Here is a 24,135-nt window from a genome sequence, read left to right as displayed (position 1 = left end):
GAGGTCAGAGGAGAATGGGCCGACTGATTCAAGCTGATAGAAGAGCCACTTTGACTGAAATAACCACTTGTTACAACCGAGGTATGCAGCAAAGCATTTGTGAATTTTTCAAAATAAAAGCCATCGTTGAAATATATAAGGCAATATAGTTAACAATATAGTCTGCCAATATAGTCTGTAATTTTCTGTTTAATGTCCGTTCCAATGTTGTTCTTGTCTTTTCTTTATTACAGACTAGATTTGCAGACTCTATTGCTCTATACATTTCAGTGAATGCTTTTATTGTGATAAGGAAAATCTGAGTGCTGCCAGCATAATATCCTGCTGCTGAAATAACGCGAATGAAGCCTCGTTTGGCCATCACTATTTTAAGGCGCACGTCGCCACCTACTGTACTGGAATATTCAATCAACCACAGTTTTCAGACTGGGTCTAAAAAAAAAAGTGATCAGAAAGTATCTAAGGCATAACTAACCTATGTCCTTCGACCTATTACTGTATTTTCAAGAAAACAAGAAAAAAGTGTTTCAGTTACAATCCTACCTGTTTTAACCCATTCCAGCCCGGCCATCTTCTTAATTGGTATTTAACCACGGTTAAATCAATAATGCTCTTTACTAAAGAACTAGTCTGGTATGCAATGAGGTCAGTTACAAGCTATATTCTACTTTCTTAAGAAGTTCTGCTTTGCAGAAAGGTAAATAACTGAATGAAAGTCATGACCAAACAAACAAGAGTGTTGTCTTTCTATGAACATAATTTCTGTGTATGAGTTATGTCTAGGCTATAATTTTAAAAGAGTAAACGGTGCATTCATTTATTTGAAATTATTTCACATAATTGGATGATAAATGTGCATTTAGGGAGTCATGCTTGCCTTAGGTGGTTGATCTGGTGAAGATACAGAATTACCCCTCAGCATTAAGTCTGCTTTTTTTCATGAGCATGTGTTCTGACTGTTACTTTTCACTGACCATTGGCCCACAGTATTTCAGGCCTTACATTTGTTATATCCAATATTACCCAGAGATACAATAACCCTAGAGACAGATACATTTGTGGTCAGGTCATATGTCCAGGTCACATGGTCAGAACAAATGTAGGGCTCTAGATTAAGAAGGTCATTTTTTGGTGCTTTTGTTTGGATCCTTGTGTTCTTATGCATTTACTTAACCATTTAGTAAACCAGGGAAGTCAATTGGGATTTTTATTTACAATGCCAGTATGGTGAGAGGCAGAGGAATTCCTGCTGGGATAGGATTTTATATTATTATTTTATTTTGCACAAACAGACAACACAGAGGACATTCTGGGAACAGCATAAAACAAACTGCAAACACAGAGAACATTCTGGGAACAACACAAAACCAACTGCAAACAAACAGACAACACAGGGGACATTCTGGGAACAGCACAAAACCAACTGCAAACAAACAGACAACACAGGGGACATTCTGGGAACAGCACAAAACCAACTGCAAACAGACAACACAGAGAATATTCTGGGAACAGCACAAACCAACTGCAAACAGACAACACAGAGAATATTCTGGGAACAGCACAAACCAACTGCAAACAGACAACACAGAGAACATTTTGGGAACAGCACAAAACCAACTGCAAACAGACAACACAGGGGTCATTCTGGAAACAGCACAAAACCAACTGCAAACAAACCAGTGGATGTGTTTGGTGTTTGTGGTGGTATTTGTGAAGATCTGGTGACACCCTAAATCTGCTGTTCAATTGAATCTGTCGTTTTGATCCTAACACCACAGGATTGGGATACAATATATTATAACAGGTAAATATACAGTATGTGATTATTTTCATCAGAAACTCATTCAAGAATGATTTTCTAGACAGCTCGTAGTACAACTATTTGAAGAGGAAAACAACTGGTGTATGATTGACTTTGCAGAACATGATTCATTTCCTTATACATTAATTTAAATTAATTTTCTCATACAGTTTACATTGTTTCTCCTCTCGAATAATATGTAAAGTATTTAAATGAGCAAGAAAACATAGCCATACATTTTTGTTTTGATAACAACAAAAAACAGAGAATACCACTACTTTTTAATTGCCAGGATCTAGTTTGAACCTTACCAGTTTTCAGGATCTGCATTGTACATTCATTTCAAGTTAGCAAAAGGGGGTGTGTTATGGGAATTGAGAAGTGTATCTCTATAAATATGTAGACACTTGTAGTCATGCTCTGTTTTGTATAAAGTAAATGGCCTCAGTTCTGGACAGCCATCCTTGAGTCATTCTGTCCTGAGCCTCTCTTCAGTCATAGTGTTTCCTCCGTGGTATGAGTGATCCTGGCATCTGCTTTCCTCTGAGCCCTGTGGCGCCAGAGCAGGAAAGCCAGTGAGAGGAGAAGCAGGAGCCCCAGGGTCCCTCCTATGAGCCCTGCTTTCAGGGCCAAACTGTTGTTCCCAGGGGGGTTGTATATTTTACAGGAATTGACGTGACGATCGCTAAATCCTTTGTTATTCACTGCCACCATACACACCTCCTCCCCCTGGCTCACCTCCCCGACAGCACCACTCCTCTGCCCCTCCCCAAACACAAAGGTCTTCAGCTTACCCACCGTGACATTATAATGGGTCACGACCGAATTTGGAGCACACCACTGAATCACCACTGTGGAACCCTCCGTAGTTAGCCTCTTGATGAAGGGAGCTTCAGGAACCACGTTGGGCCCTGTCACCCCCGGACACAGGCAGCCGCTGGAAGCTGCTAGCTGGGAACAGGGCGTCTGGTGCTCCCTGCATGAGTCGTAATCACAGGGCTGTGAACTGGGTCTCCGCGAGGGGATAGGCGGGGGTGAGCCAAGTGGGTCAGAACCAAGACCATAGTAATCATCCGGCTCTGACGTGTCGTAGGTGTTTTGCCGTGGTCTAAGAGGCAGGGTGGCCGTGTGGTTGGTCCCTGAGACCTCGTAGGGGGAAACAAAGGCGAGGGAGCCATTGAGAAGGGCCAGTAAAAGCATTAGGATTGGAGGTGGCATGTCCTTGTTGGCAGACATGGTCTCTGGAGATGGTAGAAAATAAAATTCCGTTAGAGTGGGTTTGACAAACAATCTGTTTATGAACAATGTTTGGGTGGAGATATCCAAGCACTAAGCATGTCAGACCTTTTACATACCATTCAGAATATGTTGTTAAGGGGAAAGTCGTACATTATTATTTATTTCCCTCTAACCTTTCTGAAATTCAGTTTGTTTTTCATTAAGAATAGAAACAGTTGTGAAAAAGGCAGTTTCTTAAATAAAGAGCCACAATTTGTCACATTTTATTTATAGGGCAGAATATTATAACATTTTAAAGGGAAATATAGAATCTATACCTGTTTTAAACCATAAAACCTAAGTTGAAAGCTACAGCCCACTATTCTTTTCAAAACAAAACATTTGGCCGAATTTTGTAATGTATTTCTATGTCCTGCCTCTGAGAATATACTACGATTTCATGCATCTATCACACAGTAATACTATAATACTGTCAATACTATAACCTGACTATACATACTGTTAACACTGTAACCTGCCAACCCACACTGTCAACTGTGTACCCTGACTACCCATACTGTCAACTCTGCAACCTGACTATCCATACTGTCAATACTGGAAACCTGCCTGCCCATACTGTCAACTCTGTAACCTGACTACCCATACTGTCAACTCTGTAACCTGACTACCCATACTGTCAACTCTGTAACCTGACTATCCATACTGTCAACTCTGTAACCTGACTATCCATACTGTCAATACTGTAACCTGTCTATCCATACTGTCAATACTGTAACCTGCCTGCCCATACTGTCAAAACAGTAAACTGCCTACCTGTAATGTTAATCCTGTAACCTGCCTACCCACACTTTTAATATTGTAACCTGCCTAACCATACTATAAATGCCTTAACATGTGTTGTGGAATCATAGACAAATATTGATAGATTAATAATACTAAGACCCCACCATTTCCTAAAAAGTATGGCTGAGTAATTTAATATGTTTCAACATGCTGCATGGAGAGAGACCGCATGCAAGGAATCTCTATCAAATGACCTGAACCCTCTTGCTTATTTAAAATCGATCATTGTAACCTTAACCTGAGGAGGTCAAGACCATTACTTTACCATTTTGTTACTTCCTGAGGCCCAAATAAGGTCTTTAGGCAACAAGGCACCCATTCTTGCCAGACAAGGCAAATGGTAACACAGGGTCAGGATGAATTTCTTTTGGGTATAAAGAGGGGAGCAAGTACAGAAAGGGAGTCACAGAGTTACATGACAATGGGGACAGTAGAAACATTGGACCTCTAACACCTTGGCCTGATTATCACATTATTCAAGAGAGGCCTCTGTGTTAGACATTTAATACATGGAAAGGATTCTAATTGAATGGCTAGTTAAGCACAATTTCTCCCACACCTATAGTGGAGGTGGGCAGCTGTTGACCTCAACTGGGGATGTCGTCGGGCGGTGGAAGGAGTACTTCAAGGATCTCCTCAATCCCGCCGTCATGTCTTCCATTGAGGAAGCAGAGGATGAGGGCTCAGAGGTGGACTCGTCCATCACCCGGGCTGAAGTCACAGAGGTAGTCAAGAAACTCCTCTGTGGCAAGGCACCGGGGGTGGATGAGATCCACCCTGAGTACCTCAAGTCTCTGGATGTTGTGGGGCTGTCTTGGTTGACACGCCTGTGCAACATCGCGTGGCGGTCAGGGACAGTGCCTCTGGGATGGCAGACCAGGGTGGTGGTCCCTCTTTTTAAGAAGGGGGACCGGAGGGTGTGTTCCAACTACAGGGGGATCACACTTCTCAGCCTCCCCGGGAAATTCTATGCCAGGGTTCTGGAGAGGAGAATACGGCCGATAGTAGAACCTCAGATTCAGGAGGAACAGTGTGGTTTTCGTCTGGGCCGTGGAACACTGGACCAGCTCTATACCCTCTACGGGGTGTTGGAGGGTTCATGGGAGTTTGCCCAACCAATCCACATGTGTTTTGTGGATTTGGAGAAGGCATTCAACTGTGTCCCTCGTGGCATCCTGTGGAGAGTGCTTCGGGAATATGGGGTCCTGGGTCCTTTGCTAAGGGCTGTAAGGTCCATGTACGACCGAAGCAGGAGCTTGGTCCGCATTGCCGGCAGTAAGTCAGACTTGTTCCCAGTGCATGTTGGACTCCGGCAGGGCTGCCCAATGTCGCCGGTTCTGTTCGTAATTTTTATGGACAGAATTTCTAGGCGCAGCCAGGGGCCGGAGGGTGTCAGGTTTGGGGACCACACGATTTCGTCTCTGCTCTTTGCGGATGATGTTGTCGTGTTGGCCCCTTCAAACCAGGACCTTCAGCATGCACTGGGATGGTTTGCAGCCGAGTGTGAAGCGGTGGGGATGAGAATCAGTACTGTTGTGGAAATTTCTTTATACAATGTATTCTCACTGAGTAAAGGACTGAGTCCCACTGTTTAGATAGGTAGAGGAATGTTGGGGATCTGGTATTTGCATAGGGGGCATCTATTGTCTGTCCAGATGCAGATCAATGGGTTTTAGGACAGGATAGGAGAAGATACAACAGGGGGCAGTAAGGTCAGTTGGCCCTTTGGGTAAACACTACAGTAAACATTATGGCAGGAAGGATAAGGTGGGGGAAGATAGCATTTGACTTGTGTGATAGAACAAAGGGAAAGGTGTTTGATTGACATGAGAGAGATGGCAGCATCTTACCACACCCCTTTTCCTATGTAATAAATACTGTCGAAATGATGTTTTTATTTAGAGACTATCCACTGTTACTTTGTAACCTGTATACTTTCTCCTTGCAAGCAAGATTAAAACCGTTTATTGCGCAATTGATTTTTCCTGTCTTACCAACCATTTTCATAGAATTATTTGGATTTTAGAAATTGCCATCACAGTACCTCCAAATCCGAGGCCATGGTCCTCAGTCGGAAAAGGGTGGCTTGCCCACTTCAGGTTGGTGGAGAGTGCCTGCCTCAAGTGGAGGAGTTTAAGTATCTAGGGGTCTTGTTCACGAGTGAGGGAAGAATGGACCGGGAGATTGACAGACGGATCGGTGCAGCTTCTGCAGTAATGCGGTCGATGTATCGGTCTGTCGTGGTGAAGAAAGAGCTGAGCCGCAAGGCGAAGCTCTCGATTTACCGGTCAATCTACGTTCCTACTCTCACCTATGGTCATGAGCTTTGGGTCATGACCGAAAGGACAAGATCCCGGATACAGGCGGCCGAAATGAGCTTTCTCCGCAGGGTGGCCGGGCGATCCCTTAGAGATAAGGTGAAAAGATCGGTCACCCGGGAGGAGCTCAGAGTAGAGCCGCTGCTCCTCCACATCGAGAGGGGTCAACTGAGGTGGCATGGGCATCTGTTTCGGATGCCTCCGGAACGCCTTCCTGGGAAGGTGTTCCGGGCCCGTCCCACCGGGAGGAGACCCCGGGGAAGACCTAGGACACGCGGGAGGGACTATGTCTCCCGGCTGGTCTAGGAACGCCTCGGTGTCACCCCGGAAGAGCTGGAGGAAGTGTCTAGGGAGAGGGAAGTCAGGGCATCTCTGCTTAGACTGCTGCCCCCGCGACCCGGCCCCGGATAAGCGGAAGATGATGATGATGACATATAGTGGAGAGAGCAAGTATTTGATACACTGCCGATTTTGCAGGATTTCCTAATTACAAAGCATGTAGAGGTCTATCATTTTTATCATAGGTACACTTCAACTGTGAGAGACGGAATCAAAAAAATCCAGAAAATCACATTGTATGATTTTTAAATAATTAATTTGCATTTTATTGCATGGCATAAGTATTTGATCACCTACCAACCAATAAGAATTCCGGCTCTCACAGACCTGTTAGTTTTTCTTTAAGAAGCCCTCCTGTTCTCCACTCATTACCTGTATTAACTGCAGCTGTTGGAACTGGTTACCTGTATAAAAGACACCTGTCCACACACTCAATCAAACAGACTCCAACCTCTCCACAATGGCCTAGACCAGAGAGCTGTGTATGGACATCAGGGATAAAATTGTGGACCTGCACAAGGCTGGGATGGGCTACAGGACAATAGGCAAGCAGCTTGGTGAGAAGGCAACAACTGTTGGCGCAATTATTAGAAAATGGAAGAAGTTCAAGATGACGGTCAATCTCCCTCGGTCTGGGGCTCCATGCAAGATCTCACTTCGTGGGGCATCAATGATCATGAGGAAGGTGAACGATCAGCCCAGAACTACACGGCAGGACCTGGTCAATGACCTGAAGAGAGCTGGGACCACAGTCTCAAAGAAAACCATTAGTAACACACTACGCCGTCATGGATTAAATTTCTGCAGTGCACGCAAGGTCCCCCTGCTCAAGCCAGCACATATCCAGACCCGTCTGCAGTTTGCCAATGACCATCTGGATGATCCAGAGGAGGAATGGGAGAAGGTCATGTGGTCTGATGAGACAAAAATAGAGCTTTTTGGTCTAAATCCACTCGCCGTGTTTGGAGGAAGAAGAAGGATGAGTACAACCCCAAGAACACCATCCCAACTGTGAAGAATGGTGGTGGAAACATCATTCTTTGGGGATGCTCTTCTGCAAAGGGGACAGGACGACTGTACCGTATTGAGGGGAGGATGGATGGGGCCATGTATCGCGAGTTCTTGGCCAACAACCTCCTTCCCTCAGTAAGAGCATTGAAGATGGGTTGTGGCTGTGTCTTCCAGCATGACAACGACCCGAAACACACAGCCAGGGCAACTAAGGAGTGGCTCCGTAAGAAACATCTCAAGGTCCTGGAGTGACCTAGCCAGTCTCCAGTCCTGAACCCAATAGAAAATCATTGGAGGGAGCTGAAAGTCCGTATTGCCCAGCGATAGCCCTGAAACCTGAAGGATCTGGAGAAAGTCTGTATGGAGGAGTGTGCCAAAATCTCTGCTGCAGTGTGTGCAAACCTGGTCAAGAACTACAGGAAACGTATGATCTCTGTAATTGCAAACAAAAGTTTCTGTACCAAATATTAAGTTCTGCTTTTCTGATGTATCAAATACTTATGTCATGCAATAAAATGCAAATTAATTACTTAAAAATCATACAATGGGATTTTCTGGATTTTTGTCACTTACAGTTGAAGAGTACCTATGATAAAAATTACAGACTTTTACATGCTTTGTAAGTGGGAAAACCTGCAAAATCGGCAGTGTATCAAATACTTGTTCTCCCACTGTACTTACTCATACTATCAATACTGTAACCTATCTACCCATACTGCCAATACTGTAACCTGCTTAATCATACAGTCAATACTGTAATCTGCCTAACCATACTGTCAATACCTTAACCAGCCTACCCATACTGTCAGTACTGTAGACTGCCTACCCATAATGCCAATACTGTAACCTGCATAACCATACTGTCAATACAGTAATCTGCCTAACCATACCGTCAATACTGTAACCTGCCTACCCATACCGTCAATACTGTAACCTGTCTCTCATTGACAATACCGTATCCTGACTCCCCACACCGTACTTAAGCCTGTATGTTTAAAACTTAAAATAGGCCTGTATCTACTAGCCTACCAGAAAGATCTGCATTCAAATGTGCCATATGGGTACTTAGGGAATAGAAACCTGTAATGGTCAAATATAGTGAGGCATTTATTTTGGAATGTAAATGTAAATGAATAGATAAAAAGATGTACATGCCTAATTGTTTAAAACAAAGAGTAAACACAGATTTCTCACTTCTCACTGCAAATGACTACACCACCATCCTTTTTCAACTCGTTACATTTTTTCGTTTTTTAATAATATCTCTCATAACAAAATAGTCTACCTGCAAATTTGCATAAAATATTTAAACCACTAAGAAATTACCATAAACACAAAACACAAAGTTGAGCACATTCTCACATCAAGTTTATAAATGTCAACTTTTGCATGAAAAGTGTTGCATACTGGAGTGTATGCAATCCGTATTTGTAAATGGTACCCCTCCAGCATTTGGAAGCTTCAGATAATATTTAAATAATAAGTCACTTCAGATAATGATAAGTTACTTTTAGCTACAATCTTCTTTACCTAAAATGTTATTTAGATGTACCGTACAGTATTTTTTATTTTATGTTTAATATATTTTACGCTTTATTTGACAGAAAAGTGTGGAAAAAGTGGACTGAAAAAGCAGTGGACTGAGCTCAAATCCATACTGTAGCAATATATATGAGCCAAAGACAGTGGCTTACAGCACTGATTTGTTTGGGAGCAAACTGTTGAGTAGCCTACAGTACAAGTTTATAGCTAAAATAATTACATTGTAATGTTATTCATTCATGTTTAATACAGTGCCCTTCTTAAGTATTGGAACACCAAAGACAAAATTCTATTTATTCTGTATACTCAAAGCACATGAAAATACTATTAAAAGTTGAATATGAGGCAGATTATCATATTTTTTTTCTTTTTAATTCAACACATATGGATAACCACCTATGAATAACAGCACTTCAGAGTTCCATCTCTCCATTTCATGTGAGTAGAAGTATTGGGAAACTTCAACTGAAAGCAAATATAAGAAACATAAAAGCTAATGTTTAGGTTAAAATTCCTAGTATACCAAAACAGCAGTGAGTCTGCAATCCAATCATTAAACACTTGGTATCATTCTTTGAGATGCTTTACAGCAGCTATTTTGAGGTGTCAGGAGATATGTGCAAGTGACATTTATTTTCAATAGGATTTCCATGAGGAGTTTGACTAAAACATTTAACTTTTTTCTCCTGATGAACTCCTTAGTTGAATTGGCAGTGTCTTGGGTCATTGTCAAACTGCATTGTGAAGCACTGCCTAATGAGTCTGGTGGCATTTTCTTGTACATTGGTATGCAAGATGCTTCTGTACATCGCTGAATTGGCTAATCCTAACCCTAATTTAATAATTTGGTACATCATCAGTAAAGATTAGTGAGCCTGTTCCAGAGGAAGCCATGCATGCCCATGCCATGACACTTCCTCCACCATACTTCACAGATGAGGGGGTATGCTTTGGGTGATCTATAGTTCCTCTTTTTCTCCATATTTTTCCCTTCCTATCACTTACATCTCCATAACTGTACTGGCCGATCTCGGTACCTTTTAGCAAATTCTCATCTGGCCTGGTCATAATGTTATGGCTGATTGGTGTTCACTACCATTCAAAAGTTTGGGGTCACTTTTTTTTCATGAAAACATACATGAAATGAGTTTGAATAGGAATATAGCAAAAATGAATAGGAAATATAGTAACTGATAAGGTTAGAAATAATAATTGTGTCGTTGAAACTTTGCTTTCGTCCAAGAGACCTCCATTTGCAGCCATTACAGCCTTGCAGACCTTTGGCATTCTAGTTATCAATTTGATTGTTTGAAAAGATTTCATCCATGCTTCCTGAAGCACCTCCCACAAGTCAGATTGGCTTGATAGGCACTTCTTACACACCATACAGTCAAGCTGCTCCCACAACAGCTCAATAGTGTTGAGATAGTGCTGGCCACTCCAGCTGACTGCTTCTTCCTTAAATAGTTCTTGCATCGTTCGGAGCTGTGATTTGGGACATTGTCCTGTTGTAGGAGTAAATTGGCTCCAATCAAGTGCTGTCCACAGGGTATGGCATGGCATTGCAAAATGGAGTGATGGCCTTCCTTCTTCAAGATCCCGTTTACCATGTACCTTACTACTTTACCACCACCAAAGCACCCCCAGATCATCACATTGCCTCCACCATGCTTGACAATCAATCAATCAAATGTATTTATAAAGCCCCTTTTAAATCAGCAGTTGTCACAAAGTGCTTTTACAAAACACCCAGCCTTAAACCCCCAAGGAGCAAATAAAAGTAGTATTGAATTTCAGTTGCTAGGAAAAGCTAAAGAGAATGGACCATTTGAGTAAGAAAGGGGGGTTCGGTCTGAAACAAATAATGTATTTGAAAGCATGATTTATTTAATTATTTTGAGTAACGCAATCAGATCTTGAGACCAAAAAAAATCTTTTCAAATTGTATTTCAGTTGGAATTTTCACATGAGTTCAGGCCTCCTGGGGCGTCTGCCTACCTTGCCAAATTGTATCAAACACCACTGTGAACACCTCAAACTTGTCTGTCCATAACACCTTTTTGCTATCTTCCTCTGTCAATTATTCTTTTTTTTTTTATCATCATAATCTTTTCTTTTCATTGGCCAGTCTGAGATATGGCTTTTTCTTGGCAACTCTGCCCATAAGGCCAGCATCCCAGAGTGACATCTTCACTGTTGACGTTGAGACTGGTGTTTTCTACTATTTAATTAAGCTGTCATTTGAGGACCTGTGAGTCGTCTGGTTCTCAAACTAGACGTTGTAATGTGTTTGTCCTCTTGCTCTGTTGTGCACCAGGGCATCTCACTCCTCTTTCTATTCTGGTTGGAGACAGTTTGAGCTGTTCTGTGAAGGGAGTAGTATACATCGTTGTATGAGATCTTCAGTTTCTTGGCAATTTCTCACATGGAACAGCCTTCATTTCTCAGAACAAGAATAGAGTGATGAGTTTTAGAAGAAAGTTCTGTTTCTAGCCATTTTGAGCCTGCAGTGGAACCCCCAACTGCTAATGCTCCAGATATTTAAATAGACTAAAAGCCAGTTTTATTGCTTCTTTTATCAACACAGCAGTTTTCAGCTGTGCTAATAAAATTGCAAAGGGATTTCTAATGATCAATTAGCCTTTTAAAATGATAAACCTGGATTAGCAAACACAACATGCCATTTTAACACAGGACTAAGGGTCGCTGATAATGGGCCTCTGTATTTAGATATTCCACTAAAAGCTACAAAGGTCTTTTACAACATTAACTATATCTACACTTTATTTCTGATAAATTTGATGTAATTTTAAGGGATGGAAAATGTGCTTTTCTTTCAAAAACCAATTCATTTCTAAGTGACCTCAAACTTTTGAACGCTAGTGTAAATAAAAGCTGAGTCTGTAGTTTTGCCTCATATCTTTTAATAATATTTTATTATGCCTTGAATGTACAGGAAAAATAAAAATGTTCACTTTACTGTCCCAATAGTTATAGAGGAAACGGTATATGACAATGTGAACATGACACATTCATAGCTTTGTTATTGTGTTGGGCATTTTGGGAACATTGTGAAGCACTGAGGTATCTGAATATTGCACAATATGTCAGAGCCAGGCTTTACACACCCAACTCACAGAACACAAATTGCCCCATCAGCTGCTTTTACCTAGAGTAGAGGCAGTAGGGAGATCTCCACTCATGATTGTTTATCAAACTACCTGACAAATGCCCCTAATCAAACAAGCATGGATGAATGGAGACACAAACACGATAAGGCAAACATCCATAGGTAATGTTTCACAAGGCCGCGCTAACAGTAAGAAAGAGATTACCGAACCAAAATGTATGCCAGTAGATACGGGCTTGTATGTCTGTCAGAAGACTTACAGAAAGGTGGTTCATATGCCCTCTTTACTACATTAAATAGGCTAAAAAATAGACACTCATTGCAGACTGAAGAAAATGTATCAAGAACATACGTTTACCAGGTTTTCTGTTAGTCCTTTTTTGCTTTTGAAATATTGTGTCCAGTGTTCCTTCTCTTTTCTTCTGTTTGTTCCCTCTCTCCTCTCTCTGGTTCTCTTTTAATAATTTCGTCCTAACTCACCAACAATCACCTCCTTCTTTTCTCCCTCCCCCATCCACCCTTCTCTGCTTTCTCTGCCTCCCTTCGCTCCTCTTTCCCCGCCCCCCCCAACTCACTGTTTCATGGAGGTTTGGCAATGAGTGCCTGTAGCTGGCTGCCCCTACATCAGGTTACCACCAGAGCAGTGGGACGTAAACCAAATTACCTCCTATTACATTCTACTGACATTCCTTTTTTGGGGGGTTGTACCCTGTTGATTCAACAGGCCTTTTATGCATGTCAGGGCTGGAGTTAATGAATGGGCGCGGGTACTGATTCATACGCATCTTGATCACATGTTACTGCCTCACAACCGTTCCATTCAATGGCTTACACCTCTCTCCAACCCCTTACCCCTGTATGACTGTCCCAAACACTGGCAAGTTAGGAATGTTCTAAATGCAAATGTCATCATCAAATGTGTATGTGGCAAGAGTTCTGGGAAATAATAATGCCGGAGTACCAAAGAACTTGCCTGAGCTCATCTACAGGTTGCTTGAAAAAAAGCATTAACTCTGAGAGGCTGAACTTTACTGGAAAGAGAAAGCAACACCTTGAAATAGTTGCACAAGCTGAACCAAGGGAGGATGAGATAGAATGGCAAATTAGCTTGAGTGTATAATTTTCTTCCATTTTTTGGCATTACCCTAGGCGATGCAAGAAAGCAAAAGCACTAAAATGTTTACTAAGAATGAATCAGTGTAGATGGGATGGGATAGTAGTAGGTAGGTAGTGGGTGAAAAAGGAATTATCTTGCAGTGCAAAAACAGATTAGGGACTTTAAAATGGTAAAAATCTGGCCTACTTTCTCCTTTCTTCGGTGCCTGCAGTGGCTAGACTAGAGTTGTAGTCAGTATTTGGTTAGCCTTGTGCGAAAAAAACAAGTAGATTCCAAAGGTCACCCTCAGTAAGCCTTAGTAGGGTGTTCACACTGAGAGCAACACAACACTGAATACATCTTTTGTAGTGTGGTAAGGTGGGGCTTTTTACAAAGGCTTACTTTGGCATGCTAGCTGACAACGATGTTAAGACTGTTAGCGCTAGCTTTCGCTTCTCTCTGCCCTCTGTTAGGTAGTAGGGAACTACATGTAATTCAATAGTAACTACATTTTCTAGAAGCTTTAATTTGATCTAAAATCCAGTGGTAGTAGGGTTTACAGTATGTAATACCTTTTTCTTTATTTATCATGTAGCAGTGTATTTAACTTAAACTAGACGCTACTCTTTGTCTTTTGCAAGAAAACAAGGAAATGTAGATTAATGGAATTCTTATTTGGAATCAGTCAGACTTTCCTAATTCTCACTCAACAAATATTTTTTGAGTCAAATTGGCTAAATAACATGCTATTAACATCTGAGCCAACAATGATCTAATGTCTTAGTGTATGTTCACTTGTTACAGCTTGTAATAATTGGTAGCATGTTGAAGTAAATGTATTTTCCGAGTTGCTTCCCAACTTGGTCCCGGTCCCAGATGTATAGCCCCCATGCTCTTTGACCTGCTGCTTCGCATCCTTCCTTTCTCTCTGCTCATCTGCTCCACACCCCTTTCCTCTCTGCACTCCTTCCTTTCTCCATGTCTGTTCAACCCTCCTCCTCCCTTCCCATCTGTTTACTGTTACATGGTGGAGTAATAAGGTCCGGGACCATCTGTTGGGAAAACCGACCCACATTACATATCCTGCATATTTGAGATGTGACCAGGATCATAACAGTGCCCTAATCTAGACACTTTCCCCTGTCAAAGTGATATTTTATTTTTGCTGTGTGTGTTCGGTAAAAGTATTTTTGTTAAGGAAAAAATCTGGTAACAATTAAGTTACTAGCTAATACTGAAATTCGATGTGGGCAATCTGACTGCTTGCTGGATAAAAAATTGCCCCAAAGTTGGACACTTAACACAAGCTGTCAAAGAAAAGTCCTCTCCAAGAATTTAGTCCAGACAGTCACCCACACAGTGCCGGTTGATTTGTTTTAGAATAAGACCCAGTCTGAATGCTAATGCTGAGAAAGTCTAAGCCAGTAGTACAGTATTCCTTTGATCAGGACTTCCTAAAGGAGGAGTTGGTGGATCAACATGGATGAATGTCGACAGACCCTGGCCTTGAGTCTTATCTCGTTAAGTCAAGGTGAATCAAACCAATAAACCCTGCACCTCTGATAATCTGACTGGAATACCTCAGAAAAAAGGGGCACTTCTTTGCACAGAATTCCAGAGCTCTTTCCTGGTGTCTGCTTTCATTTTGAAATGGATTGACCTCAGAGGTAGACTCTGTCTGGAATGACGGTCAGGGAAAAGAGGTTGGCAGCTTTTCATTCAGAGTTGATCTGCATGTTTGGGACTCTTATACCTTTCGGCAGTTCACTATATAACCTCCAGGTGTCTCTTTAGTCACCAGTTATGGTTGTTGAGAGACGCAGCAGAATAAAGCAATGGCTAATTAGATATTAGCTCAACTAATTATGAATATTCTACAAATGCATACATCAAAGCCACACAGAGGGAGCAAAAAGGACTTGGGGGAAAAGAGAGCTTTTGAACACCATGCAGGGCTCTGTGATGTATCGCTTTCAGAGGCATTCCATAATGCAAATATCCCACTGGACAGAATTAATCACCTTACCATTTTTAATAACCACACATGATGTCACAGCCATGAAGTGAAGGTCTTAGATAGACAGGCATTAGATAATTTAGATATTGAAGGCTTATAACTAAAGGTCACTGGTTCTAATGACATAGCAGAGAACCTGAAATGGCTGCATTTATGCCCTTGAGCAAGGCACTTGCTCAGTATCTCTGGATAACATCTTCTCTGTGTGTTAAATGTCCCTGTCTGCTTGGGCTCTGTGTTATAAAAAGCCTCCCTGGGCGCCTCAACAATAGCAACAAAATGTCATGACTTACAGGTGAATGCTCCTACAAGACACAAGTCATGGAGCAAACACACTGACTGCTGCAGATTCATGGAATAGTAAAACGGAAGTAGTTCATTGGATTAATCCTCCCTGGGAAATGTCACACAGTGCACATTAAAGTGTTACAGCTGGCACCTGCCTGTTTCTCCATTGGTTCAGCAGAGGCCGTATCCCCAATCCAAAGGTGTTGGCCCCACAGCTTCCTACTCACTATCCCCATGGAAACGGCAGCTAGTGGGCTTTGAGATTCCCACAGCTTTGGCAGTTGTACAAATCAACTCATCAATGTACAGTGTAGGAAAATTAGTTATCAATGACGATGACTATAATGTTAAGAATGTATAAGTACTGTATACAACTTTTCCGGAACATTCTTTAACTTTTCTACCCCTGTGCCTGACTGCTGCCACGTCTAATGACATGGTCACGTGGTTTTTGAGTGGCCTTCTCAGTGTAATTCTACCCTCAGAGCTTTCTGTCTCAGTAGCAGAGCAGAACAGGTTTAGACTTGATCCACTGCTGGCCCTTGCTGAGAAACATCACTCAACAGACTGATGAAGTCCTGGGATGGATGGAGGGGTGTTGTTGAAAACGGATCCTCAGGGATTCTATCCTATTCTGACTTCCTGTGTGGGGTTCTGGGTTGTTTGTCTCTTGTGTCTCTCCCCTGATGTAAACACAAGGCATCATCTAAGTGCAGGCGCATGCATGGCAAACATAAACCTGTTGTTAGGAGTTCCCTAAAATGTCTGGGGGTTGTGTAATGGGATCCTGGAAAACTTTAGGGCATCATCTGTTTACTTTGAGATGTTAAAAATGTTTACAAAAAATGAATGAAAAATGATACCAGTATTTGCTGCACTGTAATTCACAATAATAATGAACACTTGAATAAAGTACTTTATTCAAACAAATGAAAGAGATTCCAATGGTAAGTGCTCTCTAGTAAAGGAACAATCGTATTTTTTGAACATTCCTAATTATTTTGGCATGGCAGAACCAGTGTTCTCATTGTTGCCACTAGATGTCATTTTTCTGAGAGCAATGCAGAAATGAAGACATTTTTGAATCAAGAACAGATACTAACATTCTTGGAGTTCTTTTTGTCAAGGGGATACAATTTAACACCTCATTTGGTGATGCAAAATACAATATTTTGAATATGTATACATTGCACCCATTTTGTATTAAAGGTATGTAGATAACAGATTATTTCTGATCCCTGTGAGTATCAATCAGAAACATCTGAATTCAAACCCCTTCCTTTCACTTGAATATTCACTGGTTTATTTTCTGCTCAACAGATAATGTTCCCTTAGTTCTTTTAGATGAATGCGTTTAATACAAGATGAGTTAAATGGAAAGAAAGCAAACAGAAAATGCTTAAAAATCTCTCTCTTTTCATTTTCTAATATGAGGAGCTTGGTAACCGTGGCAACCAGCTGCATTGCACAATTATGCAGGAAGGTTGATACATCTAGGAAGAGTTTTATTATTTCCCTGTTCACGTTCACACATTGTGTCAGCCTACAGTACACATCCTCTCTTTCTCATTCACACATTGTGTCAACCTACAGTACACATCCTCTCTCTCTCATTCACACCCTGTCAGCCTACAGTACACATCCTCTCTCTCTCATTCACACTGTCAGCCTACAGTACACATCCTCTCTCTCTCATTCACACATTGTGTCAACCTACAGTACACATCCTCTCTCTCTCATTCACACATTGTGTCAACCTACAGTACACATCCTCTCTTTCTCATTCACACCCTGTCAGCCTACAGTACACATCCTCTCTTTCTCATTCACACTGTCAGCCTACAGTACACATCCTCTCTTTCTCATTCACACTGTCAGCCTACAGTACACATCCTCTCTCTCACATTCACACAATACTGAAACCCTTTCACATCAAATCAATTGAATCCACCATTCTCTCACTTTGATGCCAGTTTACCTTACTTTATGGATACATTGCGTGCCTAGAAGCATGCCATGTCACAGCATTGACCTCCAACTGTTAATGTCCTCGCTCAGCCTACTCTCCCCCAGACAGAGATGGTCAAATGATCCCTACAGTAACATGGAGAGAGGAACGGTGACGTCAGGATGGGGTTGAACTGGAGCCCAGACCTAGCAGCTATCTCCCAATGTTCTGGGCTCCAAGACTTTCAGAACCGAGACAAGCCAGACCAGGACCGTGGCGACGCCCTCGCCGCCATATCAGATACCTGAAGGTTGACTTTGCGGCAGCAGTCATTACTCAGGGTGACAGAAACAGAAGGGACCAACGAGGAGGTTTTTTCAAACATAACCATAAAGCACTGTCATTGGAAAATAAAATAAATAGCAGCCATGCATCTCTTTCTCATTTACAGAGGCATGGCCATTCAGTGATTTAGAATAAACTTTACATATCCATCCCTTACCTGCACCAGGTGATCCATTAAACATTCAACCTTCTTCTGTGATCTTAAATGTAATGTCGATCTGTAGAAGCGCTCGCGGCTTCAGTGTTTAGAACACTCATCAACCTCATGCCCAGTTAGCCATTGAATAATTAACCTCCATTTTGTCATGCAAGAAGTGTGGCAGCCAAGAGCCGGGTGGCCCAGAGAAAGGCGTCATGGCAACAGCTAATTCTGAGGGGTTGCGGCTAACTGCACTGCCCCAAATCCCCCGCAAAACACAACGCAACAAACCTAGGAGGCTTTGCTGCATTGTACCCCACACTGCCACACTTCACTCCCAAATCCTGAGTTGAAGTTTGATTCTTGCCAGAAACTAAAACCTCTTACGAGTCATGTCCCGTAAGCATGACAAAAGAAAGGTAGAAATGTGTGTTATGGGTCTTTTGAATGTTATTCCAAAGCTGCTTCTCATTGACCAGAAGTGGCAGTAGGGGAGGTAGATAACTCGTGGTAGAAGTACCATGTTATGACATACTGAGAAATGTGAGTGACACTTGTCAGGATGATAGAAAACCATTTTGTGGACTGGGTGGAAGGGTTCTTATGGTGGATGTATTGCACAGGGACCAGAGTAGTAAATTTGAAGTCAATTCTTCAACATGCTCTTTTTATTAGTTACAACAATGATGAAGCAATATATACTTAACAGCTAACTGTTCCTTTAAGACCCTGGTTCCTATGACTCAGCATTGGCCAAATGATCAGCATCATGAGCTGTGTTACTGTCATGGGGAAACATACTGACTGATTCAGAGAGTGACATCATTGTAAATAACAGCCTCTCTATAAATATATACAACCCCTGGCTGTTTATCTAGCAATGCAGACACTGTTTTGCAATTGTAAACTAACGATCATTCATGCGTTGGAGCAAATTACTGGAATCATAGTCACATGTGAACTGGTGTGTGTTCAGATGCCAATGGGCATTGTTTGATTGTGTGTGGAGTGAGGAGCTGTGGTCTCCATTATGAGGAGGGAAGTGCGGGGGCCTGTAGTCTCCTGAGTGTGAGGGGGGAAGTAAGGGGGCCTGTAGTCTCCTGAGTGTGAGGGGGGAAGTAAGGGGGCCTGTAGTCTCCTGAGTGTGAGGGGGGAAGTAAGGGGGCCTGTAGTCTCCTGAGTGTGAGGGGGGAAGTAAGGGGGCCTGTAGTCTCCTGAGTGTGAGGAGGGAAGTGCGGGGGCCTGTAGTCTCCTGAGTGTGAGGGGGGAAGTAAGGGGCCTTTGGTCTCCTGAGTATGGGGGCAGGGGTCTCAATAAGTGAGTGTGAGGAGCAGATTCCTGTGGTCTTCTGAGTGTGAGAAGGGAGGTGCAGGAGCCTGTGGTCTCCACGTGTAAGTGTGTAAAGGGGGGAGCGGGAGCCTGTGGTCTCCATAAGTGAGCGTGAGGTGCAGGGGCCCGTGGTCTCCATGAGTGAGCGTGAGGTGCAGGGGCCTGTGGTCTCCATGAGTGAGCGTGAGGTGCAGGGGCCCGTGGTCTCCATGAGTGAGCGTGAGGTGCAGGGGCCCGTGGTCTCCATGAGTGAGCGTGAGGTGCAGGGGCCCGTGGTCTCCATGAGTGAGCGTGAGGTGCAGGGGCCTGTGGTCTCCATGAGTGAGCGTGAGGTGCAGGGGCCTGTGGTCTCCATGAGTGAGCGTGAGGTGCAGGGGCCTGTGGTCTCCATGAGTGAGCGTGAGGTGCAGGGGCCCGTGGTCTCCATGAGTGAGCGTGAGGTGCAGGGGCCTGTGGTCTCCATGAGTGAGCGTGAGGTGCAGGGGCCTGTGGTCTCCATGAGTGAGTGTGAGGTGCAGGGGCCTGTGGTCTCCATGCGTGAGTGTGTGGAGGGAGGGGCAGGCCTATTGATGTAATGTGGGTACAGTACAAGGACTCAGACAGTGGCTCAGGGTGTTGCTGAAACTGGGACACTGTACACATTGTGGTAGTGGGAGGGGCTGAGTACACTGGGACAAACTTGGAACAGTGCGGCAGACTGCCGTTTCCAGGGCTTCAGTGCTCCCCGGGGGATCAGGTCCTAAGGGCTGGTATAGTTCCCAACCTTTTCAGTTACAGCATCACCAAATACCATTGCCTAGTACCCCCAGGTTGGGAACCGCTGCACTGGAACACTGGATAAATCAAAGGTATTTTATTTTAACATGACCACTCAGGTGTCTCATTGAGCATGGCATGTTTTGTACACAGGCAAACTAGTTGTGGAAAAAATAAAAACATTTTCTTAAATGTTTTGTTACTATCAAAAAACATCATGTTGTTGTGGCCGGTGGTGGTGGGGGGGCGTTGTTTTAGCCTTTCAAGGTCATTGCAAAAACTGCAGGCTTGCAATGATTCAGTGAAAAACAATTACAATGTTTGGTTTGGCCTTTCATTAACATTAATTAATTACATGAATTAATTTCTTGCCAAGAGCAACATTCCAGTACCATAGCAGCAATGTAGAGCACATTTTGCTTTGAAGTTTCAGAGCAAGTGGAATTTATATTGATTAACAATATTACATTGGGAATTAATCAAATACAACACGAGTCAGGTATTTGCAAGACTTAAATATAATATTGACATACTGTAAGGTAGCTGCAAATTCAATTTGCGTGTTAATCCAAGAGCAGAGTGGGAATACACTCAATGTCCGTGACTACTTCTACAGCAAAATGAGGTAAAGGTCCTTTGCTTTGTCTCATGATCCTGGAAACTGTATGGTCTAAACTGGCACAGAGAAAATGGTCTATAGTGCACCCAGAATTAATTTTAGCAATACTAATACTCACACTAGTCTGGGCACCAGTTCCCTTAGTGAACATTCCAATCCTGGCCACTCCTTGTCATTGCAAAAGGACATGGTGTGCAGGAAATGGAATACAGGCTAATAAAACTGCACCCAGATTAAATTTTTACTATCACCCACATTTGCATTTCTCAGTGACAACTTCTATGACAGATTTTAGTTTGGTTTTGGCATTGTGTCATTTTCATCTGCCTTTGCCAGACATTCGCTTTGTCATTAAGTCCTTAGTGAAATACCAAATCCAGCAAAGAAAAAGAATATTCAAGATTTTTTTTCTTCCTCTGCCTCTACCCACTTATCGTCAAGTGTGCGAGTCTACATGAGATGAAGCAGTGAGTCTGTGGTCTGGTCTCTGGGGTAAAATAAAGCCTTAACAGTATTTAACCCTGAGAAATAAAATCTTTCCCAGAGTTATTCCAGAGTTTCATCTGCTGTGTTGCCTGGGCAGGGTGACTTTTTCCCATGCTGTGAGTCTGGAGACGGGATCATTCAGATCTTCTGTTGCAGTGACAGACAGTGACAGAGTTTAAAATAAAAAGAACCAGACCACAGAGGGACAGAGAACAGCCAATTTCTGCTCAGCCAATCGCCAGAGGGGTCAACTCCACTCACAGCAACACGCTGCCTGGACCCTTGTCATACCCCACACCCTAAGGGGTTCGATGTTACATTAGCATGTCGGACGATAGCGCGAGCAACATCATGCCTCGGCCCTCCCCCCACCGCATGACCCTCCAGACCCTCAGGACAAAGCCTATTCTGGACACTTGTCACGCAAACGGAAACAGAAGCACTCTAAGACATCCAACTGCATAAAGCACAGTGGTTTGGATTGGGGTGCCACAGGAGACGGATACGTCTCACTCAGGATTCAGGTTAAGATATTCAGATATGATGAAACTGTGCTAAACTTAATTTAATCCATATAAATGAAATCCATTTTCCAATAGTGTTAGACAATTTATAACAGGATGTGGCAGGAACACAAACAAGAAAATCCCCTTAAATCCACTGTTAATCTCTCCAGCCGTATCCAGTTAGATCTGCTAAGGGAGTCTACTAGTTTTCTGCCTGTTGGCTTGAGTTGTGTTATATGGTTGGTGTTCGTTCATTAGCTGGCACTATTGCCGCCCTTTATACCAAATGATACAGCTGGGTCAGGCAAAGACATGTTGTCACACAGACTGGATAGGATTATTTTTTTTATCGGAATGAAATTGGTCAGATAATTAAAAATAATGATGTGTGTATTCCATGTAAATATGTGTGCCTGTGTATCTGTGCGTGTATCTATATGCAGTTACATTGTGTTGTGTGTGTCAGATCATCTAACGCCACAAGCTTTAACCTAATGCACACGCTTTAACAATGAAATGGCCTTGGAGTCGGTCAACATGAGCAGTGTACTGATGTCATAAGAGTGTTATTAGTGTTCACAATCGTTTCGCCCCAGTTGTCACCACCCAGACCCCTGAGATCAGCGTGTGATATCCGTCTCCTCCACATGCAGCCAGTTCACTGAGGCCATGCTGCTGCTGCCCTGTGATCCGCTTCCCTTTCACTGTAGTTGTAGTCAGAGGAAGGGAAACTGTTTGCTTTACTGTCCAGATCCCACCAGAACCAGACTTCCTTTACTTAATCCACCGGTTCCCAAACGTTTCACACTCAGGGCCCTTTTATGCCTCACGACGGAATACAGGAACAGCCACTGAGGGCTGCAATGTTATGATTTTAACTATTTTGGTTAAAACCGACAGGAATTGCAATAGTCCCCCTCCCAACAAATAAATATTTTGACTGACACTCTCTCCAAAGTGTTATGCATGTACAGACATACATCCAGCAGCCTGGAGAATCTGGGTCATTTGCTGCTTAGGATCTCACGCCCCCTGGAGACACACAAAACCATGCATGTGTAAAAGCTATGATGTTAAAACACACTGAAATTCACACCCCCATATGCCCTTAAAGAGAATGAACATCATGTTAGTGTTAACGTTATGGGAGATTGGGGAGTTAAAAAGCAGAGGGAGAGTCATGCCCAAGTCACACGTCACTTGTGATTGCGTTCTGTTTCCTTTTCCCAAAAGTCGGATGAGCATTTGGGACACTGCCGCACTCATGAAAAAAAAACTGCGGTTCAGACAGGAGGACGCGTCTAGCTAGGTTCTAGACTTTCAAATAAGAAGCGAAAGACATTAACGTGACTATTTAGACGGTGAAAAACACCCGGTCGCTCATGTACTGTGCTATATATTGACACTCTTCTGATCGGGACGGCTTACCTGTAGACACAGATGGTGCTCGGATCGAGGGTGGGCAGCAGCGAAGGTTTAGGAAGTCAGAGCTTCCAACAGCTCCTCCCTGCTGCGTTCCCCCTTCTCCGCGAGTCATGGTCAAACTCGCTGACCTTATCGCTATCACTGGTGTGAGCACGCTGAGTATGTGGGGATAATGAAGGGGGACACACATAGCTGTAATGGATTATGCTAGCTGGTTTTTTTAAAAGTGTTGAAAATACCTGTTTACATTTGCATATAAATGCTGTGGTTAATTTAGCCTTCTCAACTTGGAGTAGGATGAATAGCCCATACAACATTTCATTAATCTCAACTTAATTCTTATCAGGCCAAAAAAAAAGTAATAATAATAATAATTGCACAACACATCTTTAACGATTGCACTCACGTATAATCAATTAGGGCATTAATGTACCCTGGTCCACAGAGAATACCAAAGTACACGGGTCAAGCCTTCCTGGCCCCCTCTGTCACCTTGGCCCATTTTAACATCATGCGTGGGTTAAAAGGATTGGCCACACAAAACCAGGACAAGCCAACATAGCTTGTTTAACATGGTGAAGGCACCTAGGCTAGAGGTCTTTAGGAGCTTGTTCAACATTTTATTTGTGGCATTCATATTATAGCTATTGTGGTCACAGGGTTAGCCAAATGCTCTCAAACATTACAGTTGGTTAAATTCTGAAAATACCTCTGGTTATACTACCAATTATTGCTGTCCTTTCAGCACCATGGATATACAGAGTCATCAGAGGCCAAATGAGGAACAGAGGCATTCAAGTGGAGGATTGATTGAGGAACAGAAGCGTTCAATTTGCAGTGGTCTCTTTAATATTTACCCATCTATTCTTCACTTAAAATCTTATTTTCTGACTTTTTTGGAAAAGAAAGAAAATGGTGCAGTTTTCTCTTCATTTTGTCTGGAGCTGTATATTGAAAT

The 24,135-nt window shown here is 42.8% G+C and overlaps 1 protein-coding gene across 2 annotated transcripts; it reads right to left on the bottom strand.

Annotated features, from left to right (window-relative positions):
- Positions 1-92: 92 nt before the first annotated feature.
- On the bottom strand, positions 93-12,856 carry LOC105027845 (leucine-rich repeat neuronal protein 4). Of its 2 annotated transcripts, none has more exons than XM_013134330.4 (2): positions 12,576-12,856; positions 93-3,042 (listed from the first exon to the last, which is right to left on the bottom strand). In XM_013134330.4, exon 2 carries the CDS (start codon positions 3,035-3,037, stop codon positions 2,297-2,299), a length of 741 nt encoding a protein of 246 aa, XP_012989784.1. In that variant the 5' UTR covers positions 3,038-3,042; positions 12,576-12,856; the 3' UTR covers positions 93-2,296. The 2 variants fall into 2 exon arrangements, with proteins under 2 accessions (XP_012989784.1, XP_012989785.1); XM_013134331.4 differs by having other exon boundaries at positions 12,582-12,856.
- Positions 12,857-24,135: the final 11,279 nt, after the last annotated feature.

Source organism: Esox lucius, chromosome 7 (assembly GCF_011004845.1).
Source record: "Esox lucius isolate fEsoLuc1 chromosome 7, fEsoLuc1.pri, whole genome shotgun sequence".
NCBI classification, from domain to species: domain Eukaryota; kingdom Metazoa; phylum Chordata; class Actinopteri; order Esociformes; family Esocidae; genus Esox; species Esox lucius.
Note: the sequence above shows the minus strand (reverse complement) of the source record. Positions and strands in the feature narration are given on the sequence as shown.

Excerpts from the sequence above, each read along its gene's own strand:
- LOC105027845 (XM_013134330.4), bottom strand. The coding sequence starts at position 3,037 with ATGTCTGCCAACAAGGACATGCCACCTCCAATCCTAATGCTTTTACTG.